At 43.4% G+C, this 23,572-nt stretch overlaps 4 protein-coding genes across 6 annotated transcripts; 2 read left to right on the forward strand and 2 right to left on the reverse strand.

Annotated features, from left to right (window-relative positions):
- Window positions 1-778: 778 nt before the first annotated feature.
- Window positions 779-3,725, reverse strand: tmem243b (transmembrane protein 243, mitochondrial b). The gene is made up of 5 exons (XM_026327122.1): window positions 3,575-3,725; window positions 3,091-3,333; window positions 2,741-2,791; window positions 2,245-2,349; window positions 779-2,011 (listed from the first exon to the last, which is right to left on the reverse strand). Exons 2-5 carry the CDS (start codon window positions 3,166-3,168, stop codon window positions 1,892-1,894), a joined length of 354 nt encoding a protein of 117 aa, XP_026182907.1. The 5' UTR covers window positions 3,169-3,333; window positions 3,575-3,725; the 3' UTR covers window positions 779-1,891.
- A 3,575-nt stretch (window positions 3,726-7,300) lies between these two features.
- meig1 (meiosis/spermiogenesis associated 1) lies at window positions 7,301-9,804 on the reverse strand. Of its 3 annotated transcripts, XM_026327385.2 has the most exons (4): window positions 9,603-9,804; window positions 8,570-8,804; window positions 7,767-7,937; window positions 7,301-7,562 (listed from the first exon to the last, which is right to left on the reverse strand). In XM_026327385.2, the coding sequence occupies exons 2-4, from the start codon at window positions 8,621-8,623 to the stop codon at window positions 7,434-7,436; spliced, it is 354 nt and encodes a 117-aa protein (XP_026183170.1). In that variant the 5' UTR covers window positions 8,624-8,804; window positions 9,603-9,804; the 3' UTR covers window positions 7,301-7,433. The 3 variants fall into 3 exon arrangements, with proteins under 3 accessions (XP_026183170.1, XP_026183172.1, XP_026183173.1); XM_026327387.2 differs by lacking the exon at window positions 8,570-8,804; XM_026327388.1 differs by lacking the exon at window positions 9,603-9,804 and having other exon boundaries at window positions 8,462-8,570.
- Window positions 8,813-16,413, forward strand: dclre1c (DNA cross-link repair 1C, PSO2 homolog (S. cerevisiae)). The gene is made up of 16 exons (XM_026327384.1): window positions 8,813-9,033; window positions 9,173-9,224; window positions 9,691-9,775; window positions 9,933-9,992; window positions 10,302-10,357; window positions 11,169-11,270; window positions 11,463-11,535; window positions 11,720-11,860; window positions 12,150-12,251; window positions 12,413-12,549; window positions 12,695-12,749; window positions 13,362-13,450; window positions 13,753-13,850; window positions 13,969-14,052; window positions 14,709-15,456; window positions 16,241-16,413. The coding sequence occupies exons 1-15, from the start codon at window positions 8,925-8,927 to the stop codon at window positions 15,434-15,436; spliced, it is 1,971 nt and encodes a 656-aa protein (XP_026183169.1). The 5' UTR covers window positions 8,813-8,924; the 3' UTR covers window positions 15,437-15,456; window positions 16,241-16,413.
- Window positions 16,414-17,046: 633 nt separating this feature from the next.
- Window positions 17,047-23,572, forward strand: c23h12orf56 (chromosome 23 C12orf56 homolog). The gene is made up of 14 exons (XM_026327392.1): window positions 17,047-17,298; window positions 18,321-18,510; window positions 18,919-18,934; window positions 20,332-20,497; window positions 20,619-20,774; window positions 20,876-20,964; window positions 21,321-21,465; window positions 21,975-22,069; window positions 22,154-22,243; window positions 22,431-22,518; window positions 22,601-22,675; window positions 23,009-23,086; window positions 23,157-23,338; window positions 23,461-23,572. The coding sequence occupies exons 1-14, from the start codon at window positions 17,047-17,049 to the stop codon at window positions 23,570-23,572; spliced, it is 1,734 nt and encodes a 577-aa protein (XP_026183177.1).

A 23,572-nucleotide genomic window follows, 5' to 3' on the forward strand; every position in this document is an offset into this window, starting at 1 on the left:
TTTTGATGCACCTGTGACGGTGCATTTGGAGTTTGTAGTTATTTTTAGTTACACAGGAGATGGCAGCAGTAGCAGAAGGTCCTGCAGAAGGAATTAGAGGTTCCTGTTTTTCCTGCTCAGCTGCTTTAATTACAGTTTACATGACTAACTAACATGACACCATGTGACCAAATCTCAGAGCAACGTCCAGACAGCTGAGGTCGTGTTGAGGGTGTGATCAGTGCTGCCTGATCCAGCTACTGGACATCAGTCTAGTCTGCAACAGCTTATCCAAACCTCTGTATCAAACACCACGGTTCCTGTTCTTCATCTGAAAGTGGCGAGTCCAAAGCCCGGCTCAGTCAGTGCAAACAGATGGCAGACACATCGACATGATGGACAAGCTTTCACAGATTGTTGTGTAACTTTAGTGCAAAGCCAAGTGAGAAGCTCCCCTACAATTTCATTGGTGCTATAGCTCCGTGTGTGTGTGTGTGTGTGTGTGTGTGTGTGTGTGTGTGTGTGTGTGTGAATGGCTTAGACAAAAGTGTGATTCATTCTATGCTTAGTGCAAAAAATTGGCAGCCAGTGTAGTTTGGCCTGTAAATCTAGTTTAAAGAAATCATCTTAGTGAAACTTGATTTGGAAGATAAATTCAATCCAAGCGTGAAAATCAGATAAGCTGAAGAAGCAGGATGAAAGAAAAAGAAAACAAACGTTTGCATAGATTTGCCACAGAAGAACCCTCCTCCTCCTCCTCCTCCTCCTCCTCCTCCTCCTCCTCCTTCTCCTTCTCCTCCTCCTCCTCCTCCTTCTTCTCCTGCTGCTTGTGCTGTTGCTGTCTTAGTTTGTGCTACAGTGCTGAAGGGGAGGGTCCGTCGGTGCGTTTACATGCTCATAACTTTGATCCTGGTTAAAGGAAAAGTCCACCCTGTTAAAATCTGAACTGTTAAAACCAGTAATTAAGCAGGTACAGAGGAATCAGCAGATCCTGATGTAGCGACATGGAACAGCAACAGGAACAGCAACACACTGCCTTGTGCATTGGTCCAGTTCATGCCCCACAAATGCACCATTATAAACAGGCAGCAGATTTTAGGATAGAGCAGCCATGTCCACAGTTACTGCCTGTTTTCCTGTGAACTGACTGCTCCTGTAATTTAATGTCCCTGTATGTTAACGTAGATCTGAGTTTTTCCCCCGTGGAGGCCTACTGTTATTAAAAAAAACAAATCAGCTCGGTGTCAAGTGGTTTTGCTGATCTGACAGATGCTAACGCTAAGCTAAGCTAAGACCAGCTCCTGTTTGCAGGGTACCAGGTCTCAGGATTACTGTGATGGTTCCTAGGCAGGTTCTGAATAATGTGCTATTACAGCATTTTATTGGCATCTGAGGACTGTGTGATTGTTCTTAAATAGGAAACTAGTTGTGGCTTGTGTCATGATTAAGATATTAAAGAACAGCCTGCCCCCTTTGACAGTTAAGAGCAAAGAAAATGTGTAAGACATGTGACGCAGAGTGGACCTACAGGACCACGCAGATTTTTACTGTAACAGTTGCATAGTTACATCCCAATCATAGCAGACCCAGTGTATCCAGGGTGTGACTGTGGATGATGAGGTTTATGTGCATGTAAACACACCTGTTTATCTAAAAGTTAACTTTCCAGCAGCGTGTCTGGCCTCTTACAGTTCTTTACAGCGCTTTGTGGCGTCAAGTCCGTCTTCACCATTTGGCACCAGCGAGACACTTTCATCCCACTGGTCCGACGTTGCTCCTCTGCACGTCCGGTGGGAAACTCATTCCCGCTAGTGCACGAGTTTGTGTTTATTTGGTCATGTGTCACTTTCACTGTTGGCCCATGTTTCCGTCTGTCAAGGCCATGTCTTCCCTCTGTCGTCTCGCACCATCTTTACCTGACGTCGTGGAAGTAGAGGTTGGCACAGAGACACAGCAGCACGATGGACGCCAGCATGTAGTAGATCAGTTTCCTGAATTTCGGCTCCAGGTCGCCCTGCCGGTACCAGTATATCTGAGGGGGTGGGACACGGACATAACCCCAGATTACTTAATGAGAACCTGCTGTGGCTCCCTGCTGTGTTTTTAATAGTTTCTGGACATGGAGGTCTACGGTACAGACCGATAAGCTGAACCAGGTTCTGGATTCACACACACATTACATTACACAGACAGCACACACACACACACACACAAATACAATGTGACAGTTTTGTCAGTGTGATGTCAGAATAGTGTGTGTGTTACCAGCACTATGGTGGATCCACAGGATAACAGGATGCACACAGCAAAGAAGACATTAAGTGGCCGTGGAGGTAACGAGGGGAAGACAAACGAACCAATCACAGTCACCTGGAAGACAGAAGCAGCTTCACTTTCAAACATGTTTCAGGTTCACAGATCAGGAGCTGGTATTTACAGCAGCAACATGGAGACAGGTGAGTCATTTCAGCTGTGGGTGAGCATCCAGGTGGATTTAGAGACGAGCAACGTGATAATTAACATGGAAACAGTCACATGTCAGATGCTTGTCATGGTGTGTGCAGGCTTCTTTCTGCCAAATGTGGAACTTTTCAGCAACATCACTGCTGACAAATGAACTATACATAGGAAAAGGATTTATTACAGGTTGTTAATGTGTGCGATGTGTGAGCCGTCGTGTTATCATGTGATCAGGAGAACTGTAACTGTTGTATTTTCAGGTCGACCTCAAACGGTGATGAAAAAAGGTTTTTCTACTTACCAGAACCACCACAGACGTAAATCCACCCACTGCCAGGTTTATGATTCGATCCTGGGAGATTGTTAAGAGTTTATACAAAACAATATTAGTCCATACAATGTCAAGAAACTACAGCAGCCCAATGTAAATGTTTTTAAAATCCTTGTTTAGTCAGAAACCCGAAGATATTTAGTTCACACAACAAAAGCATCAAATCCTCATGTCCATCTGAATAGTTGCAGATCATTTTCTGTCGATAAACTAATTATGTTTCCGCTGTGGGTGGACACTTTTTCATTTGTTTTGGCTGTGAAATTATTCCTACGGTACCAACACTGTTCTCCACCCAAACCCTGCCGGCAGGTTCCTACCCGGGCCGAGGTCTCTCCGAACAGAGGCCTGTTGTCCAGGCCGCTGGTGCCGTACGTCCTGGTGGAGAAGTCATCCATGGCAGGCTCAGCAGACGCACAATCAGCACCAACCCGACTCCTCTCAGCAGCGCCGCCTCCTGGCAACACCAGGCCGGTGCTGCATGCTAGCTGGCCGAGGTCCAGCTGCCTCACGCTGATGGGGACATCACGGAGCGGGGACTCTGCAGGTGAACAGGCCTTTACCTATGACAGAAAAAGACACAGCATGACACGTGGGAAAAGTTCAAAAGGACAAAATATAGAGGAAACCTCAGGAAGCTCATGTCTGTCCACAATCTGTCTCACATGACGTCTGTCCATTCTCAAAGAGGGTCACTCCTCTTTCCAGTCTATGTTTGATGAATATGGTGCTGAACACAGCTAAAATGTTGTGGCTTGGTTAAAAAAATGAACTGAGCCCTGATTGATCAGCGTTCAAACTCACACGGAGGTTTTCTTTACGATGTGGTGAACCACCGCTGATCAAAACCAGATACACAGAAAACAGATTTTTGTTTTAGTTCCTTCTGCTTCACTTCCTCAATTTCCAGCTGCGATAAGGAACGACAGTCGGTTCCATCTCAGAGAAAACGGCGTCTGACGACAGACCAAAGAGGAAGTTAAAATCACAATAAAACCCAACTTTCTTCACACCTACTCAGTGTTTCACTCAGTTTCAGCCTGATTTCTCTGCTTGTGTGAAAAAGGCTCAGGTCACAGTTTTTTTCCCCACTGCTACACAGACGGTACGGCATCGTCGTGTTCGGTTATTAAAGTCTCAAATTCCCAGCCTGTGATCTCAAAATGTCATATTTCAGAAACTAGACTGAGGGAAGTTTTTATCTTAAAATAGAAAAGAAAGAAGAAAGTTAAGGTTTTTTTGTTTGAACACCTGGGCCGTCAGGTGCACAGGCACTCTAAATATAACAGTCCCAAAAAGTCCATCCTTCCAGAGAAGCTGGAACAAATCATTTTCCCACGTCACAGTTTCACACCCTGTTGTCGTCTAAATCAATTTGTGGTTCATGCAGAGGGAGCAGGCAGCAGAAGCTGACGAATACAACAACCCTTCCACAAAGACAGCTGCAGCCATTTCTTTCTTTCTAGGTCAGGAGGCAGCAGGAAAGGAAATAAACGCCACCCAGAGCTTTCTCAGCAGAAACCACACCGTACAGAACAACGGCTTCATTCTAACTGTGCATAAACCTGCCCTGAAGCTGCATTCCTCCAGAGACTTGTGATTCACTAGGCTCCTTAAAAAGAGACCCCACAACGTAAGCAAGCTAAGAGGGAAAATATCTGGTTCGACCAAAGTCCACCCCACAGTGTAATGACACCCAGATAATCCTAGAGACTGTTCAGAAAGCAAACATAAGACCTGTGAGCCTGACCAGACCTGAATCTAACAAAGCCTTTAGCACACAGGTTTGACAGGTGGACTCAGTTTATTATTATTATTATAGAAGACAGATAACACCAACAAAACCTTAGGCAGTATTTCAATAGTAAAGGGGAAAACAGTATTGAGACGCTGCCAGCAGCCTGACCCAGACTGTACTATGGTTATAGACACAGTCAAAGCAGCAGTAACAGTCTGGTTAGCAGGTGCAGACATATATATATATATATATATATATATATATATATAGTCAGACTCTAATTGCAGCCTTAAACAAACCGAATGAAAACACTGCTGCTCCAGATGTTGTGTGGTTGCAGGACAAAACATCTGTCAACACACAAAACCAGTCACCTGAGCCATTAGCTTCATTAGCTTCATTAGCAAACAGGTGATCACGCTAGTAACGTTTAGCTCAGTGTGAACAAACAAGTAGCAGCGTCGTGTTTAACCATAGACACTACAAACCAGGTGAGTGCTGTTAACACTGCGCTAAGGTAAGTTAGCTAACCTGAGCGTTGCCCTTTACAAGGCCAACTGAAGCTAACGAAGCTAAGCTAACCATCCAAACAGCTCGTCAAGGATCGGCACATGTTAACTTAACTAGTTGGTTAAGTCGCTCGGTTTTATTCCCACACTTGCCTCACAACAGCAGGGTCGACTCCAACGGAAGCATAACTTCAGATGAGCCGAGCAACAGGGTCAGAATTAAAGGGAATAAGCTCCGGTAGCGCCGGTTCAACCGTTAAAGGCGAGTTCGGTCCCCGTTGAGCCGATACGCGGATGCGCACGCAGCTCGCCAAACCTCATTCAAAAATCAAGCCATTTAACAGTGGGCGTTTACCTGGCGGGAGTATTTGTTTAAATACGACGATAGTTTTTTTTAAATAACAAGATAAAGTCTACGATTAAACAGAAGTTTGACCTGGACAAATAAGCAGTTTATGACCTGCAGCTCAGTTTAAGCTTTTAAAGGCGAGTTCAGAAGATGTTAATCCGACCACCCTACCGCTTAGAAGGCAGGCTCACTCTCGCCAAACTTCGTTTAAAAATCAAACCATTTAAAAGTGGATTATAATTACTGCTTGTTGTGGCGAAAACCGTTGGATGAGCAATAGAGAGAGAGCAGACAGATTGTCTGAAAGGAGCAAAACAATAGAACACAATCGATCAGAGTCTTCACTTCTTCCCAGTTGTTCCCCAGTTGCTCAGCTCCTGTCAGGCTGAGGCCTCCACTTATACAGACATGCAAAGTTAATGCAAATAATCATTCACATAATCAGATAATTAAGTCTGTACTTCCCTATTGTTCTACAAAGTGATTCCCTAATAAGGCTGTATTCTAAAACTCTATATTCTCATTGGACAGTTAACCCTCCATCCTGGACCTGCTCTGTTATACCGGTCCCTTCCTCACACCTGGGGTCCTAAGGAACCTTTCTCCCAGATACTCCTCACCAACATCCTTGAGAACACTGTGTCCCTTAGTGTCAGACTGTACTGGGTCAGGAAGAACATAAACATCAGATATGATTATGAAAAACACATGAGCCTTAGTGGATCAACCTGTAAATGAAAACCTGTCAATCATTGAAACTCACTCAACTCTTAAACACCAGAGACGCTTTTAAATACTGGTTCTGTGTATTAACAATCCAAACAACATGCATTTGGTAAACTTATAAATATAGTATCAGCAGAAACTCTAGAAGTACTTTAAGTGGTCAAACAATTAGTGTGAGGACACATAAAGTAACACAGACTCCACGACCTACTGTATATTTGATGTTTTAATAACTAACTAATATGCCCTAAGAATAAAAAAGATACCCGACATATATATTAAAAAGAAATGATCAAATCTGAGTCAGTTCTCGTTCATTTTTTCAGTAGGCCACCATCACTGAAATGTGACCAGCACACAGCCTAGACTTTAACCCACAGTGGCCTCTAGTACTTTCTCACAAAAAACAGACTTGACATAGAAACTTAAAGAAGTTCTATTACTCACCGTGGCTTCATGTAGCAGCAGTACAGCCACTGCAGCTCTGTGCAGCACCACAAGGTCAGCTTTCTTTCTAATTACAAGTTAATAAGTATAAATCATTTCAGAGGCAGCGAAATGTTGTTGATCTGGGGAAAAAGCTCAGCTCAGCCTGGGGCGTCCAAACCTAATCTCACCCCAGCACCATCACATGAGGAGAGTGTGACAGGCCAGCAAAGGAAACCTTCAGCTGGACTTCTTAGACACGTCACTAGTGTTAGTAGTAGGATAATCAAATCCCCTTTCCTCTTCGCAGCTTAACACAGAAAAAGTACTTTCTTATTGCAGTGATGTAATTAAAACTCAGATTTGACTAAACCCCTGAAGTCTGTCTCAGTAACACAGAATGAACACAAGTTAACCTCAAAATGGATAGTTGGATTTCTTTAACCAGCAGTGGTGAAAGAAGTTTGTTAGAAGTAAAAGTCAAAGGTACAAATATGTTCAAAATGTAATACAAGTACAGTGAGTACTTTTACTTTGGATACTTCAAGTACATTTGGATGATGGTACTTTTGGACTTTTACTGCAGTGACATTTGGAATGCAGGACTTTAACTTGGAACAGAGAATTTTACACTGTAGTACTGTTACTGCAGTAAAGGACCTGAGTATTTCTTCCACTAGTGCTGTTAAAATAAGCCATAAAGTCTTATCAGGAATCCTAATAATAGATCATTTATGAGGCACACTGTGCACACCAAACCACTATAAAGTAATATCTCAAAGCCAGTTTAGAAAGTCATTTATTGAAAACAAATAAGCCATATGTTATACGGGGCATATCAACTGTGTGTTGTGTGTACTGACTATTAAACGAGATGATGCAGCACGTTCAGTGACCAAAAGAGTCCAGAACCCATTAATGTGCATAGACTTTGACTTTATGGACATCGTGGTCCTGACATTCTCGTTTCTTGCTGTAGTAGTAAAATGTGTTGTCTCGACGTTGGAGCTTCTTCACAAAGCCGGTCTCTGGCCACTTGTCAATCTGAGACACAAACACAGAAAGGGGCAGACACAAGTAGTCACAAAATTTGACATTTGGAAAGGTTGTAGGACTAATTAAAACATTATATTTGTCAGTGGAAGTTATTCCAGTCATATCTGTTCATTTTATTAGCATATCCTTTCTGCACTTAACAAAAATCAATACATTTAATAGAAAAATACACACTGTGAGAGGATTATTTACCGAAGCCCCAGGTTTGACTTGAATGTACTCCAGTTCATCTCTGTATCCTGCCTCTTGGAACCTGAACAGGTTTTCCACCTCTGCAGTCCATCGTTTGGCTCTGCTCATGGACTTTGGCTTGGAGTTATTATCAGTAGCATGGGACATTGTCAGCAGGCTGGGCTTTCCTGACTGATAAGACATGACAACAACAGGCTTTAATTAGGTTTCCAAGCCTGCAGTTATAGACTCATTTACTACTCCACCTCAGTCTGACACAGAACGCCTTATTGGGACCATGCATAACACTGATTCTTCATATAAACGACTCAGTGAGGAGCCCTGGGTTTGAAACACGATTTTAGGTTTGTTAGATTTTGCCACAACACCTTGCTAGGCACAAGTTCTCAGTTAAAAAAAGGTGACAGATCACACAAAAAGACGCTGTTTGAGATGGTTAATTTATGCCGAGCTGAAATGTGGACAAAACTAATATGTAAAACACCAAAACTAAAAGTCTGATTTGCTTCTATAATGATCTATAGGCAGTGACACGTTAAAATCCGCACGTTTCGAAGCGAGTTTCGTGTGCGTCGAGTTTCACTGACGAACAGTAAGATCTGCTCAAATTTAGCGACTTCACGGCCAAATTTAACCACACTGCATTCATCTATGTGTTAATTCATGGAAATAGCGACAACATAGTGTTTACTTACATACAGTGTGTTTTAATTAACGTAATTAGCCTCACTAGACTTTCGAGATGGCTGTTGGCTAGCAGCGATGTTAGCATTTATATAGCTTCTTTTTCGTTGCTTGGTTACCGTGAACTTTCTTCTTCTGTGTTGGAGATTAGGAGTTAGACGTTTCCAATACATCTGGAATCAAACTGGACTGTAATGAGGTGTAATTATTCTGGGGTGTGTAGAAAAGAGGCATAATTGTTAGTAATTTGTTTTTATCCAGGCAGACTGTGAAATAGTTTCAAAGAGACGACCCGATAACGTCAGGAATGCCGGAGTGTGGACGCTGGGTGGCGGCAACACCCACTGACTGCACCTGTAAAAACAAACGAAGAAGAGGAATACAATTGAGCGGGCGGGACAAACGGCGGCGATGTCAACAACATACGTTGTTGTGTTATTTGGGTAAAAAACTGCCAAGGATTCAGGGTGAAACATGAGTTCGTTTGCAGGTCGAATGAGGGAGTATCCGACAATATCTTTGGATCGGTTCGACAGGGAGAACCTTTATGCTCGGGCATATTTCCTCTCGCACTGCCACAAAGGTGAGCCCGGCTGTTAGCTAACATTAGCTAGCTAGCATCTCCAGTTGTTGTTATTTTTGTTGTAGCTGAAATCCTCATTAGTTTATTTGTCATGTGTCAGTGTAAGTTTGAGTTCATTCAGTGTTACTGCTCCTAACAGACCACATGAAGGGGCTGAAAGGACCTCTGCTGAAGAGAAAACTGCAGTTCAGGTGAAAAGTTTGGAAATTTGTTTTTAGACAACGAAGAACACGAAAGTCCATTTCTGCTAATATAAAAAGAAATGAAGAATATGAGATAGCCGGGAGTTAAAGTAAACTCTGATTGTGAGTCAAAATCTATTGTGAAAAGGTTAAATTATGGGATGAAAGTGAATCACGACCATTTACCAAGTTATGAATTCAAACACCAAAACATAGACTTCAGTTAGAAATATTAAAATCGGATTAAAAAGTAAAAATTTAAAGTTACCCAGTCAAAGCTGTGAAATCTTGACTTCTAGTCCAATTTATGATACAGGACAATTTTGTTTTCTTTAGAATTTTTTAGCTCAGTGCAGCTCATTTAGTTAAATCAAACTTTGGACTTACCATGAACCGTTTGTGTAACTTGTTTTTCTGTCGCCACATACTTTAACAGAAAAGAAAATACGTGTCTTGTTTTCTGTCTTGTTTGCAGTCGTACAGTCAGACTGTACTGCTCCTTTGTGACCAAAGAGCTTCTGCTGAATAATCCAAAGTATGCTTTCTGGGAGGAATATATCGTAAGTCCCTTCTTTTCTTCTCGTTTGTATCGTTTACATGAAAGAGGACACTGAAAAGGCTGATAATTAACAAAGTCCAACTTATGTTTTGGTTTCATCGTGACAGATTTACCGCAGTGCAACTGGAGTTTATGTTTCTTCTGTGTAATCTGTCTAGGTTCCATTGGAGCTGGATAGCCCGACTCAGATTTTCCTGGTGGATGAAGCATCAGGAGAGGTAAAACCAATTACTTCCTAATTTTCTCAGGCTTCAATATAAGTTTATTTCATCAGGTTTTTTTAAAGGATATCTGAAAACATCTGGTTTGGCTTGTTCTCATGTCTGCGATGTGGTTATATCTATTTGTGTAAATGTATTATTGTGTATATTCTTGTACAATCATGATTTAGAGTCTGGTGTCAGGCTGTGCCACTTATCTGCTTTCTAACTCACTCTGTCACAGTTCATTCTTTTTTTGTAGAGAAGTAGCCTCCAGTCGGATGTGTAGATGTTGTTTAACTGCCTTGTCTATATCTGGTGTGATAGAAGGAAGAGGTTGTGGTGACGTTGCTGCCTGCGGGTCATTGTCCCGGCTCTGTCATGTAAGTCAAACCATTCTTAAACTTATTTTTGTGTGTGTGTAACATTCAGATAAACCCACCATTTAAAACCCTCTGTAACATCTTGTGTGTTTCTGACTTCACATTCATGTTTGTAAGTGACGTATATCCGACCACACATGCAGGTGGCCAAGATCAAATCTGAAAACATCTGGTTTGGCTTGTTCTCATGTCTGCGATCTGGTTATATCTATTTGTGTAAATGTATGATTGTTTATATTCTTGTACAATTTCGTGGGTTTTCAGTTCAGTTTCATTTATCTTTTGTTAGTTTGGCCCAGTGTCTGTTTTGAGTGTCTTCAGTGGCCATGAGTCCGCAGTGGTTAATGTTGATGTATCTCCTGCACTGGGCTGTCAGATGTAGAAAGATGTTCATCCATTCATCTCATTCTTGTGAATGTGATCTCTCAGAAACGCCTGGAGGGAGCTTCTTCAAATTTGGCTGAAGTGCCCACTTGGGTTCAATGATAGAGAGATTGAGCTGTGCTCCAACTGGAAGTCTGGAGAGAGTCCACCTTTAATAGTGGGCCACATACAAGAACATTTTCATATTCTTATCCTAAATTTTCCTTTTCTCTGGGAGACATGTTTATACATTCACATGTATGAACATGTGTGCTCCAGGTATCTTAATTTGATTAATTATATAATTAGGAAATCGTGTTGGTATAAATTATGTTGTTATGGTGTTAAAGTTTAATTTCACTACAGAAATCCAGTAGGAAAGACAGCTTTGCATCACACAAGTGTTCACTCAAAACCAGTTCGAACATGAAGTGGTTTGTGTGTCTAGGTTCCTGTTCGAGGGTTCCCGGGGAAATGTGCTGTATACAGGAGACTTCAGGTTGGCGACTGGAGATGCACCCAGAATCGAGTACCTCCACTCTGGCAGCAGGTCGGTCACTATTTGCATCAGGAGTAAAGTGAATGCTTTGAAATCGCATCATTCCAACTCTCATTATTACTGAAGTTAACGTGTTTCCTTCAAAAGGCCTGACAGCGTGCATGGGATGTTAAATTTACGTTATAGTTTTTTATATCTGTTCTTTTGTTTTGTGTCTTCACACCATTGTCTCATGTGTCACAGGGTTAAAGATATTCAGAGTGTTTATGTGGACTCTACTTTCTATGACCCACGCTACTATAAAATACCAACTCGGGTACGTTTCTCTGCCCATTTCAAGTTTTACTTACTGTGGCTTCAATTGAATTGTCAGTTGTAGAATGAATTGCAGAACATTAATAATAAGCTTAGTAAAAGTGTGATTTTTCTGTGTGTTTGTGTTTGGGCCATTTATGGATATTTCGACACATGTAAGTTGTCCTTCCTGTGTCTGTGTGTAGGAGGTCTGTCTGAACGGTATCTCAGAACTCGTTGGAAACTGGATCCGTCAGAGTCCATATCATGTCGTGTGGCTCAACTGTAAAGCTGCGTATGGATATGAATACTTGTTTACCAACCTGGGAGAACAGTTCAACACACAGGTAATGATTAGAGCCTGACACTTATTCACTGTGCCCCTCTGTGATTTAACTCCTCATTCTGGGTGAACCATTGGGAAATTACAGGATCGGGACATTCATTGTATCAAAGCTGAACCAGAAACAAAAGCCTCCTCATGGAGAGAAAAAGATACTGTGCCTGGTGAAGAAACAGAAACTCAAAGATGTTTTTCTGAATAGGATTTAAATCATCTGAGGAGCAGGTGCATGATTCTCCACAGCCTCACAGCATATTTGAACTTTCATATTATTCACTGCATAATTCCTGCAGATTCACGTCAACAGTTTGGCCATGTTCATAAAGATGCCGGAGATCCTGAGCTATGTGACGACTGACCGCAGGACACAGATTCATGCCTGTCGACACCCAAAGGTGCCAATCACACACACACATCCAGGGTTTTCCCTCATATTCTATTAACCCTGCAGGGGCCCAAGGAATAGGTAGTTTTTAATTATCATACGAATATGGGATTTGTTCAGAATTTGTGTGGCCGATATTTAATCCCTGTTTCTGATGATTGTTTTGTGCAGAATGAAGAATATTCCCAAGGCAACAGGATGCCGTGTGGGTGTACAACCGCAGATGGGATTCCTCTTCGCATCATCAGCATTAAACCGTCCACCATGTGGTTCGGAGAGAGAAGCAGAAAAACCAATGTTATAATAAAGTAAGAGCACTTTCAGATGTCACACATGCTGCTTCCTGCCATATTCAGTCAGATAACATGATGATTAATCATCAATTAGTCCCAAAGAATCAATGATTAATTGTGTTTAGTGTGCGAACTTTGTTTTTGTTGGTTTTTTTTCCAGGACTGGAGCCAGTTCCTACAGAGCCTGTTTCAGCTTCCACTCCTCCTACTCCGAGGTCATTTATTTACCTTTTCTAATGTGTTTAATCTGTTTTATAATTATTTCACTGTGGATAGACAATGTGTTATTTTTATGTTTAAGAATTACTGTACATGTAATGGGACAACTTTTTGTACCTGTTCATTGATTCAGTTGGTGGTTTTATGTTTACTGAATGGTCAAATGTTTCAGGGCCAGAAAATCAGGTTTTGGTTTGATTAGTGAGGATATTTCGGTTTAACTCCATGAATGTACATGAATGTAGAGTCGTCCAGAGATCATCTCTGGAGTCCGACCGCTCACCATCAGATTTTAAACCTTCATTGTCCCATTCTAAAAGTTTTTGGCCACAAGGTGAATTTGGTGCCATTTGTTTACATTGTCAGCAGTCTGAGATTCGTTCAAAGGTGTAAAATTACACCCTAGTTCATACCTGGTGACGTACCTGATCTCCAGTCACATAATTTTAAAGAGACGATGTAGCTGCTGGTTATATATTCACTCATTCTATTATCACTCGTTCAGTCTTATACTTAAAAAAAATGACATCTGCTTAAGTGGATTTTATTTATTTTTATTTACCCACCCATCCACGTGCACTGATGCTCCTAATGCTGTTGTTTTTCAGATTAAAGATTTCTTGTCATATCTCCAGCCAGTCAACGTCTATCCCAATGTCATCCCTATTGGTCGCACGCTGAACGACGTTACACAGCTGTGAGTCAAGCTCTATTTATTTCACATAACTGTTTTTCACAATATGTTCTGGGATCAGTTTTATTTGCGAAAACTCAAAACTGAATTTGTAGCTTCAGAGAGATTAATTATGTTGCTGGTTTTACCTTTAGCTCTGAGACAGTGCTGTCACATTGCAGGACTATATATACAGGTCAAATGTACATTTGTCACCAAGCGCTATTATTTGTACTGTGCAGTTTAACACAAAACAGTCTGAAAAAGATCTAGAAAAGTGTCTTAAAAGTGTTCCCATGTATTAACACTGACTCTTCTCTGACCAGGTTAAAACTGATGTGCAGAAGTCGATCTGATCTGGCAGCGCTCGTCTACAAACCTCTGGGAGTCCTCAAACGCAGCAGGGTTGAGCAGCCCACATACGGTAACACACAAATAACAAACGCTTTATTAAATTTAAATATTCAAATTTTTTTTTAGTTTGTACAATTACTCAAAAAAGCAATAGGTCGCATTTTATTATTTGTTTATTTCTCTGTTAGACTCAGACAGTGACAATGAGCTGTTTGAGGGGCTGGACCTGGTACCAATGAAGAAGAAGGTGCTAAACCAGGAAGTCGAAAACGGTGAGCAAGAAAACTAAGTGTTCTCAGGTGTCGGTGGAGACCAAAGACGGAGCTAAAATAAGGGAGACTAGATTAATGATGATCTGTGCAGGAAGTAGAGGCCAGCTGCTGTTTGCCAACACATCTACTCAAAAAGTGATGTTGGTTAACATGATAACACTCGATGCTGCAGAGATGGAAAGTTTCAAAACATACCTAACAAATCAACAGGTTATTAGTGTTAAAGTAATTGAATGTTTTCAGTATGTACAATAGCACATAGTAAATCTGAAGTGTTAATAGTTAATTTGGTGTATTTATGTATTACAAGCTCCAAAACATTAGACGCCTTGTTGAGTTTAGAATATTAATGTCATTTTATAAGTGGTGAATAAACAGATTGATGTTCAGGCTCATTATCAACATAACCTCTGTAGGACAAAATTATGAGAAACAGTAAATGTTCAGTCACATGTTCACAGAAACAGGAAGTACAGTGTTTCCACGGATACGGTGTATTTAAACACTGTATATCGCCAATATGTGTGTATGTTTTGGATCAATAAATACACTGAAATAACTGTCAACACTTCATTTTACTGTGTGTCGTTATCACTAAAGTTTTCTTAAAAACCTGTTGACTGGTTTCAGTTGATTAATTATTATCATCATTACAGAGAAACCTCACAGTCCTGAAACTACATCCCTGCCTGTGTCTGTGGACGAGTCTTTCCCCCTGCCTGTCCCTGACACAGTGGCTGTGGTGCACAACTACCTCGACTGCACCGAGTCGAACGACGAAGAGGAAGACGGCGAGGAGCAGAAAGAGCAGGAGGAGGTGATAGAAGGAGGAGAGATGAGGGAAACACAGCAGGAGAAAAAGGTGGAAGATGAATGCAAAGAGCCTTCCAGTGCTCCGAAATGGGAGGAGTTCTTCACTGTGGAGACGCTGACTGACAGCCAGAACAGTCTCAACAGCCAATCACAATCCTGCCGCTCCGCCACCACCCCCTCCCCCTCCAGGATGACGGATTCGCAGACGCCCGAACTGTTCAGTGAAGAAGAAACACCTGATGAGAACTTCAGCCTGAGCCTGTCTGCCTCTCTGTCCAATCATTCCTCTCAGAACATGGACTCATATTTACCTGACACACTCATCCTCCAACCAGAGCAGAGGGGGCGGGAACAAGGAGACGCATGGACCAGTACGATGTCTGGGAGGGAGGACAGCGAAGATCTGATCCTGCCAGTGGAGCGGTCCGAGTCTCAGGTGTCATCAGACTTCGACATTCCTTGCACGCCGGAGTCCAAGGTGCCGCAACCCGAGGAACTTTTACAACTCTACAGGAAGTTGGCTTCAGGAGAGGAAGTGGTCATCAGGAAAGGAAGCCAGGGCTCTGCATGATGGAGAAGTTTGAGAAAATGGTAAGCATTAAAGGATAAGTCAGCTGATTTTCAGTTTTAGTTCAGCACCAGTGAATGTGGTGTCCTCAGTGTAACATGTGAATCCAGAACCTGGTTCAGCTTATGGGTCTGAGGTGTAGACCTCCATTGTTGTCCAAAAACTATTAAAAACACAGCAGGGAGCCACACCGCTGACCTGCTCACATGGTTCTTCCTCACCAACAATGGGAGGCCCGTCTGTTTGTTGCTGTCAGTGTCTGGATGGGATTTGGCCTCAATAACACAAACAAAATCACCAGACTTACCCTTCAATGTCCCATCAGTGCAAACAGGTACAGAAGAATCTGCTGCGTTCACACAGCTGCTGCCGCCCGGAGCTATGAAGTGACATGTACGTAATAAACACAACAAGCTGCCGTAGCTTCGGTGTCACCTCCAAACCACACACACCTCAGCAAGTCGAACTCCTTCCTCTCATGCACTTTAAGCCAACGTGTGTCCTACATGGACAAACACACCTGTTCCGTTGACAGTTTGTGGTTTGTTCTGCTGCTGTTCAAGGTAAAAGTGGATCAACGAGCTGTTGTGTCAAAGCTAATTAAATATGTATCTTCCACTACAATGTATTTGTTATTGGCAATTTTTATCAATAATTTGACTTGACTGTAGGCATAGTGTCAATTCCTTCATTAGTCGATTAATCAGTTAATTGTGCACCTGGATATTTCTGGATTTAATGGTTTTCAGTTGGTTTACCAGGAACAGACCAGTTTAATATACCTTATTATTGCTGTTTGTTCTTCAGCTGAGCCTGGTTCATAACGTGGTGGACAAAATAACAGAAACACAGATCGTCCAGGAGAATCAGCAGCTCTGAAACAGTCTGAGCCTCATCAATTACATGAAGGAGGATTAACTCTGGGACTGTTTGTGTTTCTAATAAACTTGACATGCACAGTGAACTGTGAAAGTACAACACCTTGGGTCATTTATTGGTCTTAAACTGTTCTGTGACATTTTACTGACAAAACATCTGAGAAAACGTTGAATTTAACTCAGATTAATGATGAAATCGTTATTTCCAGCCCTTATCAATAAAACCGGGGCTGTAAATACCGATAATTCATCTGCTCTCAACTAATCGAATAATAAAATGTTACACATGCACAAGATTAGTCTCGTTTGTGTTGTTGTTGTTGTGTTTCCCTCCTCACTTCGTTAATATCGTCGAGGTTTAGACAAACAAAGATGCTCGAGGTGAATCAGCTCTGAAACAGCCTGAACCTTCAGTGCGGGGCTGCTGGATCAGGCTGTTCCTAATAAACTGACCAGTTGAATTATAAAATAACCCTTTGTCTTCTGGCCAATCACCAGCGTCTCTCTGAGCTGCCAGCCAATCAGAGGACAGCGCTCGGTAACCGGTAAAGCCGTTCACCTGCTCGGCTTCAGTAACGGACCGAAGCTCGTCACCGTCCGGTGTTTTTCTTCTTTTTTTCAGTACAAACTTACCGGATGGAAAAGCGGCACCTGCCCGCCTGTCTGGCGCTGAATTGGAGGTTACCGTCCCTAAGGTGTCCCTAAGGTGTCCCTAACTGCTCCGCCGGTACCGACATGGCTCAGACCGGCTCCGGGACTCCGCTCTCCCGTCGGAACATCAAGCTGGACTCCTTCCTGAAGCGGAACACGGAGCGGGCTGTGTACGAGCGGATCCGAACCTACGAACCGTGCGTGGTGGTCTCGGACACCGTCAGCAAGGTGTACATGCACGTGGTGCTGACCGACGAGCAGGTGTACCTGACCGAGCACACGCCGCGCACGCTCACCGCGGCCGTTAGCTTCAGGCGCGTGCGCGACATCGAGCTGGTAAGTTTAAAATTGAAGGTAACGGTCAACTAACGGTTCTAATCGATAACACTGATTGATTATTGGTTTGACTATTTATTGTTTTCTCTTTACGTCATTAAAAACTGAAGACACTTAAAGATGCTTTCAAGTGTCACAATATTTAAACGGATCAATCAATTTTCTGCTTTATAAACAATTTCTAACAGTTTCTCTGGGGTTTGTTTACACAATAAGACATTTGGGGACATTTTGTCTTAACTGGAGACTTGATCGATAGAAAAATGCGTCAATTATTAGCTAATTATTAGCTAATTATGAGCTAATATTTTGTTCCAGCCTTAAAGCTAATTGAATTACCTGTTTGTTCATTAACTAAGGAGCCTGCAGTTTGATCCCTGTTAAACTCGTCAGATTACAGATCAATTACTGACTTACAGGTGTCACTTCGCACCTTTTCTACCTGCTGAGCTGATCCAAAGAACAAGAGCAACAAAAGTCTCTCAAACCGCCCACAGTCTGTACAGTCTGTACTGTCTGTACTGTCTGTACAGGCTTTCACCTGGCACCATGGTTGCAGTTATTAATTTTTATTTTCTCTGGATGTGTCCAGTGCTGTAGAATCACATGTCGTAAACACATTTTAAACAGTTACTGTTAGAAAAAGACACAACTTACATTAAAAGCTTTTTCTGGCTCTTAAACCATTACCAGGTTCATTACCAGGTTCATTACCAGGTTCGATCCCAGGGCTACGTGATGTAATGTCAGTGTGTGTGTGTTTGGCCTCTAATTCCCTCTCATCTGGTTATGTCAGAGGTCAACGGTTTAACATCTTCCTCTGGGTTAATCCTGCCTGTGTTACGGCGTCGGATTACGCTGCAGCTCCTCCAGGTGTTTTTATCTGTGATTTCTATTTGTGGAGGTTTATTTGTGATGTTTGTCACGACTTTAAGAGGGAGGATGATGTTTCACTCAAATTCACGATGTCTTTGCCTCCAACCCCATCTCTCCTGAGCTTCTCTTCTTTTTCTTCACTTCAGGTCAACGACCTCCCAGAGTTCCTCAGTGGGAAGGACCGGGAACGCTGCCAGCACATACGAATCACATATGTCACTGAAAAGCCTGCCGGGAAGGGACGTGACTGGTTGAGCGGAGACAAGGAGGTGGGACTTCCCCTTCCAGCTGAGGCGTCTCACAGAACCAGCTCATCAGTCACACACACCTTAGAAGGTAACAGTGAATGTTTTTCAGTGTGAAGCAGGTCTCTGTTGTTTAGTGTCCAGACCACTCAGTGCTCTTATTTTTTGTTAGCAACAGGAAACAGCTGTTTTCAAAATAAAAGGTCTAAAAAAAGCCAGTCAGACGAGCTGGTAAACTTAGTGGAGCATTTAGCAGCTAAAAAGCCAGAGGTTTCCTTCAGGAGGTGGTGGAGACCAAACCCAGAGCTCAAACTGAGGGAACACTGGACACACACACTGCTCCACATGGACCATCATGTTTCTCTGTGGCTGCAGGATTTGGAAAATTACAGTTGTTTAATCTGTGCAAAAGAACAATGAAGCTCATGAAACCTTTATTTCTTTCCCTGATATCTTCACCTGTAACTTTAACCATCCTGTGTCTTTATCTCTTCCACAGGATATCCTGCTCAAAGGTGAGTGTTACACACACACACACACACACACACACATGTTCATACACACACGCGTCTGGTTTGTCAGTGGATACCCATGTCTGCAAGCTGACACTGGCTGGCTCTTACATCTTAATGATCTTAAAGGGACACTACACCAAAGGACATGTGTTTTTACATGTGTTGCTTTTATTTTGTCCCATTTATCTCAACAAGACTGGGATCACCAACAGAACCTCTTTCAGTAAAAAACAGTCCAGTCCAATAGCAGCACAAACCGCAGCCTCCGCACGGATCATCCGGGTGAATGAACAGCTCAGAAACAAACCGAACCCTATCACCTTGATGGAGGAGGATTCACTGCAGGACTGTTGGATTAGACTGACTCAGTTTCACCGAGCTGTTCCTAATAAACTGACCACTGTTCTGTCCCTATGGGGCTTCGGTGAACTGTGTATTCCTTGTCTGTCCAAGCTGCTGTAGAGGTTCTGTGTGGTGTCACGGCTGTAAAACTGTGTGCGGGGCTACAACAGACTGTCCAGAGCCAGTTAAGGTTCAGGAGCTTGTCCCTGCTGCGTTTTTACATGTGTGGTGGTTCAGTTCATTTTCTAATGTGAATCAACAAAATCCAGGCTAAGTGAAAGTTGTCTCTCAGTGTCATGACTTATTTACTCCGAAGAGCCGAGTTTCACTTAGAGGAAAAACGAAAGGCCGACATTAAAAAACTGGAATAGCTGCAGACTTCAATAGGACTGAGGCTCAGACTGCGAAATGCAAAGATCAGAAAACCTTTTGAAATGGAAAGACCACAACTGCACCCTCAGCTGGAGCCAATAAATGAATGTTGTGTGTCGGTTTCATCATGTTTGCATCCTCTTCTCTGCTTGGTAGGACCCAGCTGGGATTATCTTCCAGCCTGAATTCCTTTGAGGTGTGCATTTAATGACCTCGGCTCTGCGTCAGGCAGGAACAGACTGTGAACGGTGAAGAGGCGAGAGGATGTGCAGACAGAGTTACTGTCATTCGGTGCTGAATTGTTGCCTGGTTACAAAAAATGCTGTAAAACTGATGTGTGTGAAGTAAACAGCAGGACGTGTTGTTTCACTTTGCCCCTGGGAGGTCATTAAACACACTCACTCTCAAAAGTGAATGAATGGTCTTTAGGGAAGACGACAAGTGGGACAAAGTGTTTTACAGTTTAACAAATGGCTGATGAATAGATGTAAAGTATTACTGTGTCAGTGGAAACTCAGTCAGAGAACAAAAGACAGTTGCTCTAAGTGATTTTATCATATGAATGTTCTTAGACAGGAGCTCAGACAGACCATCACACCACACTGGTCCTTTTTTTAACAGCCCTCTGTTGCATCAGCAGAAGTTCATCTGATCTTTGTCTCTGTCTTTGTCTGGAACCACAGGGAGCAGAGGAGGTTGGAGACCCACATGCTGAAGCCCACACGCTCTGTGTCCTGTCCAAACCCAGAGACTCTGGGCCTCCCGAGGGTCCCGCACCCCTCTTCCACAGCGCCCTCACCCCACTCCTCGCCCAGCTCCCCCACCTTTCCCCTGTCAGCCTCAGATCAGGTATGGACAGAGCGGTGGGTGGTGGCATAAACGCTGTTCTAGTAATGATCTCCTGTACGTTTCCTGGCACAGAGAAGCTCACAGGTCGTTTAGCCACTGACTGACTGTGCTGATGTCGCAGGTTCAGAGGAGGCTCAGTTCAGTCCTGTCTCGCCTGTTGAGGAGAGACGGCGTGAAGAGCGAGGAGCAGAGGGAGGCCGAGCTGCATCTTTACGCCGTCTCCCAGACGTCCAGACTTTACCTGCATCTGCAGAGCTCGTGGAACAGTTGTATGATTGTGAGTGAGGATTAAAGCACACGTGGTCGTGAACTTGGTTTAGGGCAGGGGTTGGAGTAAGTCTCTAATGTGTGTGTGTGTGTGTGTGTGTGTGCGTGCAGAGGTCCACTCTGTTGTTAGACCCAGTCTACAGAAGCAGATGCAGCGTTTCCTCCGACTCCTCTCCTGCAAAGCAACATGCTGCCGTCAGGTGAGAACCTGCTGAACCACTGCTCATCAGCAGAAAGTTCAGATTTAATTTCACTTCATTGTCCAGTGAATATTAGTTTAATAACTCGATGATGTTTTGCTGCACAAAGCTTTCTCTAATTAACTGACTAGTCCCTGTTGTGTGTGTAGATCAGGGATGCTGACGCTGAGCAGCCTTGGAGAAACTCACCAAGCAGCTGAAAGCTTGTTCATTCTGCTGTAACCAGCAGCCCCAGTGTGTTTTCTCCCTTCAGTGTCGAGGAGGGTTTGAGATGTTTGGGCTCTGTGTAACTGTTGGGCTCACATAGAGGTTTCAAGTGTGTCACAGGTGTGTGTGTGTGTGTGTGTGTGTTGCAGCTGGGAGCGGACGGCTCACCTGTTCAGTCAGCTGAGCTCAGAGCTGCTGCAGGACGGGATCAGTGTGGAGAGTTTGTACGTGCTGCTGCAGGAGCTGAGAGCTGCTGCTCAGCACAGCATCACCCTGCGCAGACTCTTCTGGAGGGTGAGATCTTCAAACACCCTAAACGTCACTAAAGCTAAATCAATGTGCCAGGTTGGCTGTAGGTCAGTAAGTATGTTTAATAACTACCTGTGGGATGTAGTGAAGACGTACACACTTTTTCTTTCTATGACAAAAATATTCTAAATATAATAAATATATAATATTTGTTTTGTTGAACTACATTATTTTTATATTATATTAATATATTTGAAAGTGATGGTCACTAGTTCAGGTTTTATATGCATCATGAGAATATTTCTAAGTGTCAATTACAAATGAAGAGAAAACAAATGGATGGAAAGGCCTGATAGAGAGGACTCTTCCTTTTAATGATCATCCATTCAGCTGACGATGGAGTATTGTCCCATTGCAGCTTTACTGCTTGAATAAAGGTCTGATTACTTTTTCTCTGAGCAGACGAGGAATGAAATGGAAGCAGAGCAGACTGCAGCAGTGTCTCCTGTGGCTGCTGTTGGGTGAACTGTTTCTGTTTCCTCTGTGTGTTTCAGTCCACTGAGGTCTGTGTTCTCCTGGTTCACACTCTGGAGGAGTCTCTTCACGGCTGTCAGAGCCTCAGTGGAGTCTACACCACAGATCAACTACTGTAGGTTTCACTGTGTGTGTGTGTTTGCACTCCCCTGACGTGCACTGTGGTGTGACACTGACTCCTGGCTGCTGTTTGTCTCAGACTCAGCACTCTGACCGTCCAGACGCTCGCTGCCATGTTCAGAGAGACCGAGGTCGAAGCCTCCAGAGTCAACCTGCTTTGTGCCCACAGGTAAATGCTCCGACCTGAGTGAAGTTCTGTGAAAACATAATGGGCCCATATTCATTCACAGTCAACAGGATATGAAGCTGATAAACGAACTGCTCTGGTGGTACAGGAAGTAAGAACAGAAATCATTTGCAGCAATAAAAACAGCTGGAAAAGTCCAGATGCAGCTGTGGTTGTGTTGTCTCTGCAGAGGTGTCCTGGCCTCCAGAACGCTCCTCGCCTTGGTCTGTGATCCACAGCTGAAGCCAGGCAGCCGAGGGTCTGTGGCCGACTCAGAGGTGAGCTGCTCTGACATGAAGCGGCTGTTTCAATCAGGTTTTCTGTATTTGTTACCGCTCAGTTTCTGTTTCTGCCTGTCAGCTTCAGGCCTTACTGTCTGAGTACCTGGACGCCGCCTGCTCCCTGCTCTTTGAGCTGCTGCTTTTAGGACACGAGGTGAGTTCTGACGCAGAAAGTCCCACTTCTGTGAGAATTTGGTTGATTGTTTAATCGGTGACACTGTCCTAAACGTCTTGGGTAAATAAAAAAGGTGCTTTGGGTCCAGGTAAACTGCTGATTTATTGATTATATCATATGCAAACTAATCAAAAATGAGAAACTAGTTTCAGCCAAATGTAAGATTGTGTTTAGGTCCAATATTTTAAATTCAGGTCTTTGAAAATGTGTTTACTTGGATTAATATGTTCATATTCAGACTGTAATTGAAAGGATGGCTGGGTCAGCAAAGTAAAGGTGTTTGATTCTGACTTTGTTTCTTCTTGGGTTCAGAGCAGCAGGTGTTTCTCTGCTGGGAACTTCCTGTCTGTTGGCTGGATCCTCCAGGTGCTGCAGCCTCATCCTCACCTGGTAAGGACACTGAGCACGGACGTACATTGTTTTCAGATCACACTTTCTGACCTGGGTCTGTTCTCTGCAGCTGTCCTTCATCGGTTACCAGGCCCAGCAGGCGGTGCAGGTCCTATCAGACCTGCAGGACTCTGTGCTGAGTCCTCATCAGTCTGTCCTGCTGTTCCAGCGCTGTCACCTCCTGCTGGCCTGTCTGCAGCACAGCCCCCAGCTGGCTCAGCACCTCCGCTCACACTTCAGAGAGGAGTTCAGGTTCGTTCTGCTCACTTTCATTTCTGTTACCTGACACCAGCACACTGGCTGGACTGGAGGGCTTCAGGATGCGGTGAGGGTCAGTCTGGGCTGAGGGGTCACTGACTGTTTCCTCCCTGCAGGTACTTCGTAAAGCCGTCGAGCACTGAGGAGAAGCTGCTGCCTCGCTACCCCGTCAGCCAACGGACTGTGCGGCTGCTGGAGCACATCCTGACCCTTATGCTGCACAGATGA

Source organism: Mastacembelus armatus, chromosome 23, assembly GCF_900324485.2.
Source record: "Mastacembelus armatus chromosome 23, fMasArm1.2, whole genome shotgun sequence".
In the NCBI taxonomy this organism is placed as follows: Eukaryota; Metazoa; Chordata; class Actinopteri; order Synbranchiformes; family Mastacembelidae; genus Mastacembelus; species Mastacembelus armatus.

Coding starts and splice junctions, on each gene's coding strand:
- meig1 (XM_026327385.2), bottom strand. CDS start 8,623: ATGTATTGGAAACGTCTAACTCCTAATCTCCAACACAGAAGAAGAAAG. Junction 7,938..8,569: donor ACAGAAGAAGAAAGTTCACG/GTAACCAAGCAA, acceptor ATGTCTTATCAG/TCAGGAAAGCCCAGCCTGCT. Junction 7,563..7,766: donor AAGTCAAACCTGGGGCTTCG/GTAAATAATCCT, acceptor TTTGTGTCTCAG/ATTGACAAGTGGCCAGAGAC.
- c23h12orf56 (XM_026327392.1), top strand. CDS start 17,047: ATGGCTCAGACCGGCTCCGGGACTCCGCTCTCCCGTCGGAACATCAAG. Junction 17,299..18,320: donor GCGTGCGCGACATCGAGCTG/GTAAGTTTAAAA, acceptor TCTTCACTTCAG/GTCAACGACCTCCCAGAGTT. Junction 20,965..21,320: donor AAGCAACATGCTGCCGTCAG/GTGAGAACCTGC, acceptor TGTGTGTTGCAG/CTGGGAGCGGACGGCTCACC.
- tmem243b (XM_026327122.1), bottom strand. CDS start 3,168: ATGGATGACTTCTCCACCAGGACGTACGGCACCAGCGGCCTGGACAAC. Junction 2,792..3,090: donor TCGGAGAGACCTCGGCCCGG/GTAGGAACCTGC, acceptor ACAATCTCCCAG/GATCGAATCATAAACCTGGC. Junction 2,012..2,244: donor GTGGATCCACCATAGTGCTG/GTAACACACACA, acceptor CCACCCCCTCAG/ATATACTGGTACCGGCAGGG.
- dclre1c (XM_026327384.1), top strand. CDS start 8,925: ATGAGTTCGTTTGCAGGTCGAATGAGGGAGTATCCGACAATATCTTTG. Junction 10,358..11,168: donor CATTGTCCCGGCTCTGTCAT/GTAAGTCAAACC, acceptor TTGTGTGTCTAG/GTTCCTGTTCGAGGGTTCCC. Junction 11,536..11,719: donor ACTATAAAATACCAACTCGG/GTACGTTTCTCT, acceptor GTCTGTGTGTAG/GAGGTCTGTCTGAACGGTAT.